The sequence below is a fragment of the Nanorana parkeri genome, unplaced genomic scaffold (genome assembly GCF_000935625.1).
Source record: "Nanorana parkeri isolate BGI_ZX_2015 unplaced genomic scaffold, ASM93562v1 scaffold36, whole genome shotgun sequence".
Taxonomy (NCBI): domain Eukaryota; kingdom Metazoa; phylum Chordata; class Amphibia; order Anura; family Dicroglossidae; genus Nanorana; species Nanorana parkeri.
The window spans coordinates 634,117-646,714 of NW_017306304.1; the positions used below are offsets into that span (position 1 = coordinate 634,117).

At 39.7% G+C, this 12,598-nt stretch overlaps 1 protein-coding gene across 1 annotated transcript in view; it reads left to right on the forward strand.

Moving 5' to 3' along the window:
* ZGRF1 (zinc finger GRF-type containing 1) overlaps positions 1-12,598 on the forward strand; it is a 61,613-nt gene that overhangs the window by 23,056 nt on the left and 25,959 nt on the right. Inside the window, exons 11-18 of the mRNA XM_018569788.1 lie at positions 634-772; positions 2,307-2,491; positions 2,609-2,805; positions 3,575-3,714; positions 6,020-6,166; positions 7,207-7,321; positions 9,086-9,333; positions 11,028-11,187. Coding sequence (XP_018425290.1) covers positions 634-772; positions 2,307-2,491; positions 2,609-2,805; positions 3,575-3,714; positions 6,020-6,166; positions 7,207-7,321; positions 9,086-9,333; positions 11,028-11,187 — 1,331 coding nt within the window. The remainder of the gene's footprint in view (positions 1-633; positions 773-2,306; positions 2,492-2,608; positions 2,806-3,574; positions 3,715-6,019; positions 6,167-7,206; positions 7,322-9,085; positions 9,334-11,027; positions 11,188-12,598) is intronic.

A 12,598-nucleotide genomic window follows, 5' to 3' on the forward strand; every position in this document is an offset into this window, starting at 1 on the left:
CCCCTGATGCATCCTCAGTATCTTGGCTGGTTTAAAGCACTGGTACACTAAAGTTTAGAATCATGAAACGCTCAGAGCTGTACAGTGGGTACAGAGAATTGATAAACAGGAATGTATTTCTCTTCCATTTAGGGAGACTTTAATCTTAGGGCTATAATGCCGCCTACAGGAGGATTGCACACTGACAATAATAAACAAACTATAGGCCAGCCTAAGTTAACCCCTACTACTACCATTATGCATCCATTTTGCTAGCACGTTTTTCTTCTTCAAATCTTTTCTTTAATCAAGATTCTTCTGTACATCACTGCTAGAGGTTTCTCTCTGATTGAATCTATGTGGCATGGTTGTCCTCACCCTGGCTTTTGGAAGACCACATCCTGACCCCGCTGGACTGGACGTTTCCATTCAGGCACTGGGTTCCGCATGGGGCACTTTCCAGGCTCACTTCTGGTACAAGTTGGCTGGGGAGCGTTTCCAGATCCAGAGCCGCTGGCATTGCCTTGGTGCTTGCCCTATCTCTGAAGAGTCCCTTAGGCTAGTCGGGCAATTATGATTCTTGCACTTTATTACAGCAGCTTTCTTGTACTTTATAGAACTAATGGCAATGAGACACATATTTTATCATTTTAGATCTCACTATCCTGTGAACTTGCGTTTCTACCCAAACACATTGTGCTGTCTGCATCAATTCCTAAAAGAAAAGTAAATATCCCAGCTGTGTTCCAGTCTTCGGCCCATTATAAGCAAGTCCTCAGTGCATCTCTTGCAGGTATGACAGTTAATGCAATCATTTAAGTGTACCATATTCAGGATTAACTTAACTCAGACACCACATCCTTAGTTTTAGCATCATTCCCATAGAGAGGAAGCTCCATATAATTAAAATGATATTCACAGTATATGATAACACATATATCTAAAAGATAAGATAATAGATGTATTTATAATGCATTGTAAAGGATACAAACATACATCTTTGATTAATTAAAAATAGGGCCATATCATTTATACCTTATTTTTCAATGGCCCTTAATATTGCACATCAGTCTTTTATGTGCATCCCCAAGTATATATATTATTTATATTATTCACATTATCTTTCCATATTGATAGAACAAATTTGTTTCAAGAACCAAATGGGAAAGGGGGAGGGGGTGCGCACAAGTTAGGTTACGCTTTTCACAGAGTTAGATTATAAGATTTTTTTTGTTACATTATGTGAACATATACTTGATATGCCTATGAACGAAAGACGTGTCGACCGGGTCAGAAAAATCCCTTGTGTGTGAGGTTTTTTTTTGGACACGGTCAACATGCCTTTCGTTCATACTAACTATATACTATTACAGACAATTGTTTATTCCCACCTTGGTCTGAAGAAGCAGATCTAAATCTATACGGTTATCGTGTTTCAGAAATTATTGGGGGCACATTTTCCACTTTGGAATCTCAGAACAGCATTATCACAATCTCTTTTACATTGTTATCTGTTGTTTTTTTTCTGTTTTTACTGTTGCAACTAGAAGCTGAAACTAACCTCCATTTTTTGAAAAAAACTAAACAGGACAGGTGAAAGTTTGGTATGAGATAGAGCAGGGTACACCAGGACCCTGTAACTTTTTTGTTTGTTTCTTCTTTTGACAAAAATCATTGGCAGTAAAGGCAGATATGCAGGAGTATCTTTATTATCTCTTGAAGTGGATCTATAGTTGGAGAGATTCCTTCACTTCCTGTCTGCTAAAATGTTTGTCCCCAAAAGAGGAAGGGAGGGGAATCTCTCAAACAGCAGCACAGACAGTAAAAATGCTTCAAGTTAAGTATGCTAAAACGTGTTAGCTTTTTGATGTCTCTTTCCCCGTTGCAGCTTTTCCCTCAACATTGTCCCCAGAACTGAACGTTAGGGGAGATCTCTCTGAGCCCTGGATAACAGAAAAACTTGACAGGGGTTCTAACCTTTCCTTGTTCTAACCAAAACAAAAAAAGCTTTGGGTATAGAGACATTTAATCTGTACAGTAAGGCTGGCCACACTCAGGCCACTTTTCACAACATACACTAAAGATCTTGGATCTTTTGGCTGAAATAATTATAATTACGGTATATGTTAGATTACTACCTCACCAAAGTACATTTAATTTGTGTTTGTGTCCCATTGTATTGAGTACAGGGTGTAAAGGATTGTTTCTCATTAAACTTTCTTTTACTGATTCTTCACTGCCCATCACACCTCCAACTGTGATTTGGTTTTTAATGATGGGTCCATATTATAGATAAATAATTTTTACCTAAATTTGTTTCTATACAGAACATTTAAATGTTATAATGTTTGAGCTGTCACAGAGGCTGCACAAAGCTTTCTCCAAAGTGGACATGTCCTTCTACACTTCAACAGAGGTTGATGAGGCAAATAGAAAGGATACAGCTTCTCCACTTTGCCTGCATCAGCAACCTGCTAAGCTTGTGATGGTTAGAAAAGAAGGCCCCAATAAGGTAACATGCTTAGAATTATTTCAGTTTAGATTACATCTGTGGCCAGGGCAAAATAACCCCACTGAATTCATGAGAAAGAATTATGAGTAAAAATATTCAATTTTCTTCTGACTCTAGGGTAGATTCTTTTATACATGTGATGCACCCAAAGCTGATCAGTGTAAGTACTTTAAATGGTTGGATGAGGTAAAAGGGACACAGCAGGAGAAGGGAAAACCTGAGTCCAGACTTGTAATAGGGGACATGAAGAGCCTGTCAAAGTACATCAGATGTCAGAATATAAACCTGTATGAAGAAAGCCAGCTTATCATTAGGTATGTACTATACAGCTAACACGCACTTTCATTGTAAATATTGCACTGAAATATATTTCATTCTCATCTATTGAGGGACAATGGAAGTCTTTAACCTTCAGGTTATACAGCCACCTGGACACTGGCAAACAAAAAGACTGTAGGGCAGCCCAGGAAAACCCCCTCCTGCTACCCACATGACTGAGTATGGACATATTTTCTTCAGCTCTGCCGTGTTAAAGCATAACCTATTTTTGATGGCACTTTTTTTTCATCACTTAAGACTCTTTGTATCTCTGCTTGGAACTTTGTCTCTTCAATTACAGCTATCTGGCACGGTCGTCCAGTGGGTTGACAGTTGAGCTGTACTGGTTGCCACCTGCTTTTTTTTTCCTACTAATGGCTCTGGGGCTACTTGCAGGACACCTGCTGACAGTGACGACATCTGCAGCCTGCAGTCGGTCCTGGGAGTCTCTTTAGCTTTATCAGCTGTGGCAGGGTCCTCTGCCCAAATCATCCAATTATATGCTGACATTGATCACAGAGGCCATTAGCATTCTCCTGCAGATTAAATGTCTGATTTGTCCAATCCTCCTGTGTGCAGCAGTATAACCTGAAGGTTAAAGACTTCCTGTGTCCACCAAAGGACTCAAAGAAAAGGATTTTATGGTGAGTACAAAAATCCATATTTTTTTAAAACCCTAAACTCAACAATAAACTGTTCTGCGCTGTTGGCAAAATATGCCGGGTATCTAAAGAATACCTTTACTCTTATGTTGCCTGTTAACAGGAAAATATCTGGATATCCAAAACGACAGTTTGGCAAGTTTGCAAAAGTTGTCAATACGAATGCAGAATTTGGTGGCAAATCAAAAACAAAACTTTATCTCAAGCTGAACAGAAAGGATAACTCATCTGCATATAGTAAAGGTAATTTAATATGGACGTACAACTGTGTGTTGATGGTTATATAGTAAATGGCAAGACCAATTTGCCTTAAAGGGGTAATTATTTAATCTCCTGTGCAAGATAACCTGAAAAGGCTCTTTATCATCTATAAACTTCATTTAGGTCTTCAGTTTGCAAAAGCACATAGTGTTGCTGTCTTCAGGAGGCTATTTAGGAAATTTCCTCCATCTGCTGAGTGTAATCATTAAGTTGCTTTTTAAATGAACACATTTCTGGACATAATTCCATGCTGATTTTATTGTAAAAAGGAGTTTCAATGCGAAGCCATCAATATTCACCTTGATGGCTTCACCTGAATGGCAATATTCATTTTGGTAATGTTTCAATTAAAATTGGAGAACTTAGCTATGCCTTATTACTAAAAAAAGATACAAGCGTGTCTGGTGTCCATTGGGCACCTATGCCCCCCATACTGGTATTGGGTGACAGTAATATTAGTGGGATACCCCATTTCTTGCTGAAAGGGCTAGTATCAGTATAGCAGGGAGCACAGGATTGCCAGTCTTCCTTCTATAAGGATACAAACCCATAAGTCTTGTGTCTTGACAGGTATCTCTTGGGAGACATACAGTTTTTTAAGATTTTTTTTTTGTTAATTTTCTATTTTATTGAAACGAGTAAATGTTTTTATCTCCCACAGTGCTCCTGCAACATGACAAGAGCAGAGTAGTCCAGAACAATATCAGCTTATCACAAAGATGTATCAGGAAAAAAAGTGAAAGCAATGTTAACCGCTATGTTTTGCTTTTTCTATAAGGCCCTTTTCAGACGGGCATTTCAGGAGTCTGTTTATATCTGATAACCCCCAACTCCTCCCAGGTCTGGAAAACCAGACGGAACAGAGTTCCGTTTTGGTGGACCTGATTGTGGCAGATCAGGGGTAATCTGATGTAAACGGAGGCAAAAGATTGATGTTTTAGGTGTTAGTGCCTGAAACATCAGTCTTTTGACAAATGTAGTGGGTCATCATAATGTTTGATACAACACTTAAAATAGTATTAAACTCTCAAACTTTTTCCAATATTGAATCCAGATCAAACAAATATACAATCCACAGCAAAGTATTTCTTTACGTTTTTGCCCAAGAAATTATCCACATTTCAAATAGCTGGCTCCATCTTTTTCAGCTCCACCTCCCTTAACTTCCTGTCCAATACAAGATCACGAGGGACAGAGTAGAGTCCAGCAGCTGTTCATCTTAAAGCTTAGAGAAGGAAGGAGTAGTAGTGAGCAGAGGAGCGGCTTGCTTTGCTGTTTCTGTGTATTTGTGGAAACGCACACAGCTAACAGCTTTAGGAGCCAACCTAAAACAGTATATCAGGACCAGTGCTCATTGGACCAGCTGACTCTGCAGGAAACTAAAACTTTTAAACATCAAGAAGCAGCATTCATTGTAAGAGATTTCATCAGCACTTGAAATGGCTTAAAACCTTATGACTTTAATATCAGTTTAAGACAAGTTGTTCTGCTAATTAAGGAATCAGGACCATTGTATCGCTATTCTGTAGTTGCAATCCAAACATCCAACTTTCCTTCTGAAGATTAAATGAGAACTACGGGGTAAGTGTTTTTCCCCATAGTTCTCTTTAGGGTCACGGGAGGACATGTACTAACCTCCTTCCGTGACCCAAAGCTCAGTATATAGCAGGCTATTGCCCGCGATATACTGAGAGCGCCGCAGCCGGGACGGATCCCGACAATACTGTCGTGATCCACCCAGCTGCGTGAGTGACACCTGGCACTGCCTATCTAGAGGCAGAGCCAGCTGTACCCGCCCCCTCCCCCTGTCCATTCCTCCACTCAGCGCTGGAGGATCGGAGAGGGGAGGGGGGAATCTCTGCAGGGAGTGGTGACTGACAGTCACCGCTCACTGCAAGGAGATGATCGGAAAGTGAACAAGCGATTGTGTGTATTCGCTGATATCCCGATTAATAGAGCCGACCTGTGACAGCTTCTTTGTCACAGGTCGGCTCTAACTATGAGGATGAGTGGAAATCGCTCACCTCATAGTTCTCCTTTAATTAAATTTATGGACACACGTACAGTATTTATTATTAAGTATAGGTAGCACTGAATGACAAAATATACTCATGTACATTTCACTTTTCTTTCCTGTTACAGTAGCCACCAGGCTCATTGACCTGACATTTACAGGGGACTCTTAGAGCACTGTGTCCATTCATCTTGAGAATCCTTGTCGTTTTACAACTGAGCTGTAATATATAATGGTACTATTTATAACGACCTACTTTATCACATTTTTCAGATGATGTCTGGGTTGTTTCAAAGACTCTGAACTTTGATCCAATGGATACTTTCATCGCTTGCAGCGTTTTCTTTGGACCCTCTGCTAACAATGACATAGAGATTTCTCCTTTGAAAGGATACTGCCCTTCTAACTGGCCAGCAAACAGTAGGTGACTGAATTAACTATAAAAACAAAGACTTTTGTAACCAAAATGGTGACAACATTCATGAATGGCTTTTAATGAGTACAGTGTATATGTTTGTACAGTATCCGTCATAACGAATATTGTCACTGTCTATGATCTGTCGCCAACTTTGAAACAGACGTGTATACGCTGTCATTTTACTCCAACTATTGTCTGTTTCCACAAAATGAATTGCTCATTTTTCCCAGGAGCTGGTACTTTCAGGGTACAAAATGGGGATTGTTTTGTCCAAATGCCTTGCTTGTTTTTATTTCAAAATCACTTGAATGAAAGCAAAGTTTAAAAAAAAAAAGGGGTTTATTTTTATAAATCACTTTTAAATGTAGCACTGGTTTTTGCACTGATTGGTGTTTCCTAACCACTTGAACCCCCTTCCTGTCCAGGCCATCTATTTCGTCATGCAACGCTGTACTGAAATTAATTTTATATAATTTTTTGGGACAGATAGAACTTTCGTTTGGTGATATTTAATCACCATATAAAGAAAAAAAGTACAGAAAGTATTGAAAACAAAACCTGTTTTCCCTACGTTATGACATGAAACATTTGTTATTACCCAATTTTTGGGTAAAATATAAAAGACGGGGTCACACCAGGTAAATAGATACCAAACAAGTCAAAGCCTTAAAATTGCCTGTGCCTGTGAAATTGCAAAACAATACCATTCTGAAAATTGGCCATAGGCGACGCTTTAAAAGCTTTTACTGCTCATCAGTTTAGTGTTAACAGTTATTTTTGGCCCTGGAATTATTGCTTGTACTCCAATGTTCATGGTGATATAGACTGATTGCCTCCTTGTGCTGCTTCTTCCTCTCCCACTTAGTTCTGCTGTACAGTGGACTGCAAAAGGCTAATAACAAGTCACGTTCTAGTACTTACACTGCTTGCTAACAAAAACACAGAGCTGCATTAAGCTGTCCCTTTTATATCTGGCTAGATTTAATTGTATAGGCACTGCATAAACCCATTAAAGCTGTGCTTTTATTGTATATATTTTCAGTGATTGTCCATGCATTGCTGGTCTGTAATGCAAGCACAGAACTGACATGTATGAGAAACATTCAAGAGCACGTCAACTCATCCACTTTACCTTTAATGCCTCACCTCCTCACAATGTAAGTAAATGACAGGTACACATGGTAAATGGCATCACGTCTGTCTGTTATCTTAGCCTTATGTGGCTTGTCAATGACAAGAAATGCAACCTTTTGGTTTATAGCTGTATCATTACAATGCATGGGTCTCCCCCGTTTCTTCTACCTTCTAACCCCAAGGAGATACTGCACCACATTTGTGAACAAAAAGCATGAATTCCAGTCTGCTATGTGTGCATTTGTTCAACAAGTGAAGGCTACTTACAGACATTAGATGGCTGTCTAAAGAAAAAGGCTATTTTTGTGCTTATTTATTTAGGAAAGCTCATTTCTATGAAAGTTATTTTATAGATAACAAACAACATAAAGCGTGGTCTGTAGAGCGAGAAATTTCTGTTGTTTTTCAAATGATGTTCATTTTGTAATATTATTGCGTGACGTGTTTTTTCACCATCTTAATGCTCGTTTACGTTACCCTAGAGGCATATCTTTGATATTCTCTGGCACCACTGCTTGCACATTTTACAAATGAACAACCAATTGATGGCACAAAAGATCTTTCACAAGTAGGGGGAATTTATCAAAACTGGAGCAGTCAGAATCTGGTGCGGTTGCCCGTGGCAACCAATCAGCATCTCTTAACAGTTTGCTCAGGTAAGATTTGAAAATGAGACAAAGAAGCTGATTGGTTGCAGTGCAAATCTGCTCCAGTTTTGATAAATACCCTCCTGTCTCTTTTTTTCTATAGGTAGCCTTAGTCTAACCATTTAATTAGATTTCAAGTCATAGCACACCATTAACCTTATTAAGCAAAGATTTCTGTGCAGTAATCCATAACGACAATCGTAAATACAGTAACCAATCAAAAACTAACACCTACTGCACTGATATCATCAGAGTGAACTCTGATTGGCTGCCATGGTGCACTGCTGACAAAGTATAATGTCATTTCTAGAAATTAGCAAATCTGCCTGGGTTCAATACACTGAGGTTTTGGCAAATCCTGTTTACAAATTTTTGAACCCAGTTTTAGTGGTGACTGCCATTTGAAGTTTATGAGAGACAAATCTTATTAGTAGATTTTGCCATTTTTAGGGCTAATAAGCAAACTACTAAAAAGGCAGAAAAAAAAGGCTAGGGGAGCTGGGCACTTCCATGTGGGACACATTTCAATGCAAACATTTTTTATAAAAACATAGAGCAGAGAAAGGGATATTTCAAGCAACTTCAAAGACAGCTTTAGCAGTGACACATGCTTTTTTTTTAGGTGCTAATAGGCGAAAAGACTACAATGAAAAAAAAAAAAGAAAGAAAATAGGACAGCAAAAGGGTTAATTCCCCAAAGAGCCAGCAATCAGAAATGATAAACAGTCCCCTAACTGACCCTAGTCTCTCCCTATGCAATTTGTCAGCTTTGCCTCTGATTTTCCTGTGCTCTGCACCCTTTGCCGCTTCATTTATAGTCAGGGGCTGGCTTATCCAAATACCCCCTTCATTGGCCCTTCATACTTTCCTGTCATAGATTTTTTTTTAAATTCTCCTCGCCAGAACTGCAATCTTAAACCCACAGGATTCTCCTCGAACACATGTTAGTGGCAAACCTGAACCTCATCCCTAGTCATAACTGACCATTTCTGGAAAACACAAGGGATGCAAACAGGCACTCACCTGCCCTTAAGATTACATATATATTACCTTCCATATTGGTCATATATTACTAAGCTGACTTTGTTAAGATTCATTGGTCACAAACTTCATTACTGTACCTTATGTCTGTTGCTCCAGGTCTTCTGAATGTGAAAAGCCTAATAAGATTTCAAGAGGAAAGTTCAAGCCACCTGCTATTACTGCAAAGATTTCCAGCAAATGTGAGATTCCAGATCATACCTTTGTAATGAATTTAGCACAAGATATGATTAATCAGTTCTGTTTAAATGAAGACCAAGCGGCTGCTGTGATGCAAGCGGCACTAATGATGTGTGGTTCTGATGGACCTCGGAAACAGCAAAGCCCCCCGATCACTATTATTCATGGTAAGCAAAAAAAAAGCTAGAAACTGCATTTCCTTTTGTGCTTAATTTCTGGCATACACTCTGGGACTGATGTATAAACGCTAGCACTTGCAGCAACCAGTCATGTGACAGATTGCATTATTTGCCTTGCACAGCGGTTGTAATTAGTTGCCATGAGCAAACAACCCTATTTACTGTATATTAGTGTATAACTTTTGTTTGACCACGATTGAGTCATTGCTGATAATGTATACTATGGGAAATATACACTCATCAAGCACTTCTTTAGGGACACTTCATCACACTGAATTGTGGCCATAAAGAAATGCACATGGTTAGCAACAGATAGGCTGTGTCATTCAGGCAATGGACAATCGGTACTAATTGGCCCAAAGTGCGTCAAGCAAAAAATTACCTACACCATTACTCTCCCATCCTCTCAAACTCCCTACCCCAATTGTGTTAGAAAACAAATATTTCCGTTTCGGCCCGACATTTTTTCTTATTTCGGTTTTAAAATTTTCATTTCGGCGCACCTCTAGTAAAAAGCCTGTAAAACTTTCACCAGCATTAAGGTGCATCCCCACTTTTCAAAGTGGGGGGGATGCTTGTTAATCTTTGGGGACACCTGATAGTTTGCCTCTCAGACGCTTAGGTGCAGGGGAAAATATTCCAAGGATACAAACTGAACATTCACTTTCTGCTTACTCTGTGGCTCCTTACCTCTAACCTACTAGTATCACTGCACAGATCCAGCTCTTCTGGGTCTTCTGGACCAAGGCATCATTGCCCAGTTCCTATGGCATAAAGGTTTCAGGAGTTGTACTCCAACCTGGTTACTGTTCTCTTTTCCAAAGGGATCATCTGTCTCATTTGTTGCTTGTAGGTCCAAAAATGTTGCATTGTATCCACAAGATCTGACATTGCTTTCCTTCTCCATGGGAATGTTTTGCTCTCTGTGGTCAGTTAGGACACGTACCTACAGGTACCCATCTTTCCAGTGCTCCGACTTTCAATCTCACCTATGCACCCCGAGTGTTCATCACGGTGCTGGCCTTCAGTTTTAAAGGAGAACTATGGGGTTAAGTCTTTTCCCCATAGTTCTCCTTAGGGTAACGGGAGGACACAAACTAGCGTCCTCCCGTCACCCTAGGCTCAGTATACCGTCGGCACAATTGTCGGGATCCGCTTCAGCTGCGGCGTCTCAATATATAGCAAGCAGCTGCTCGCGGTATACTGAGACGCCGCAGCTGAAGCGGATCCCGACAATTGTGCCGGGATCCACCCAGCTGCGTGACTGACAGCTGGCTCTGCCTATCGAAAGGCAGAGCCCACTGTCCCCTCCCCTGTCCGTTGTGGCCGTCAGCGCTGGCGGAGCGGGGGGGGGGGCATCCAGCCCCTCCCCTGTCACGGCAGAGAGCAATGACAGGATCGAGAAGTGAACGAACGCCGGTATGTGTTCGCTCACCTCCCGATCTACTGAGCCGACCTGCGACAGTCTCATTGTCACAGGTCGGCTAGAACTATAAGGTGAGTGAAAAGCACTCACCTCATAGTTCTCCTTTAAACTTCGGTTTATCCACTCTCCTTGTAGGCGGCGGTATAACCCAAAGTCCATATGTGCCTCAATGGACTCCAATAAAAGGATTGTACAGTACAAATATTCTATATTTGCTCAGCAAACTGTAAAATGGAGAACATTTTTGACTTTTCAGGAGTGTTTGGTGCTGGAAAAAGCTATCTACTGGCTGTGGTGGTTTTGTTCTTAGTTCAGCTATTTGAAAGCGTTGATCCCTTTGATGAACAGGATTCATCTCACTGGAAACTCCTTATTTCTTCATCTACCAATGTCGCAGTGGATCGAGTTCTTCTAGGGTATGTTTACATTGTGTAGTAGAGTTCTATATATTGTATTTAAAAGTAAAGCAACCTTTGCAGAAATATTTTTGATTCATAAATAATACAGCATATTTACATTCAATATTTATTCTTGTCATCAAATTCACATGACTATGGAAAGATTGTGTGTATAAGACCATAAATTGCCATAGAGCTGAAAGATGTCATTTCGGCATCCCAATCATATAAAAAAAAGCTCTCAGCCTGGTTGCCATTTTTGTCTATAACATTTTTAATTGGTATAGGAAGAGTATGCTTCCAATGCTTAGGTCCTCTCTTGATTTCCAGATGGCTTGCACAATCTTTTTGTTTAGAAGCAACAAACATTTTCAATGAGGTGTAACTAGTGTCTCACCTAATGATCTAGTGAGTATTGAGAGTATTATTCCTGTCCTGCTGTTGGTTCATACACCCTGCGGTGTATCAGTAATTGTAATTGGTGAGCCTGCAATTAATTGGAAGCATCAAGGATATTTCCATTAACATTTAGGAGATTAATGAGTTTTGTAAACAAGGCACCTATATGTTCTAGGTAAACCTCTTAGCTTTTTGTTGTATTACCTAATCCAGTAAAACTGTATATTGAAGCAGTGATACCAAAACAAACCATAACCCTTAAATGCTGCAGGGGGTATGACAGTGATGTAAAAGCAAGACACCACAAATGTATGAGGGTTAGTAACAAGATAGAGGTGAAGTGCTTAGAAACTGTACACACTTCCTAATGAAGGGCACATATGCACCATGTTTGTGTAATAACTGTGATTTATAACCTTGTTAGAGCAGTTTTGGTCTACAGCTCGTAGCTGCTGTTCTTCTTTGTCTATATTTTATGAGTTCATTGCCTGCAGGCTTCAGTCCATATGCCTCCCACACATCTGTTTTCTCATTCCACACTTACCTATGTTTGGTGATGCTTCTCCAATAACTAAATACTGGTTAATTTGAGTAAACTACAGCAATAACACACCCCAAGTAGGATTAAGAAGATGTCTCAAGGCAGAAGTGTGCCTTATATTTTAATGATTAACACTTCTGTTAGGAAGACAGTGGAGCATGTGACCTATTGCAGCTGTTACAAGTACCGGTAATTATCTCCCCAGTTGTTTGGTTTGATAGAAGGAAATGGTTATATCTACTGTAGACTCTAAGCTATTTTAATAAACTTACTTTGAGTTATTTTATATTGTATTAGTGTAGAAGGCTATATTATGTGCATGCGTGAAGGTTGTTCCAGTGGGAGAGGAAATGTTTAAATGTAGCTGATTCTTTGGTTCCACACATTCTACATCATTGACCCTGAACAAGCATAGAGTAAGAAATTCTGATTATTTTTTTTTTCATTGCTTGTTTTGCATCTATTTTAAAGAAGAAGAAGGCAGACAGA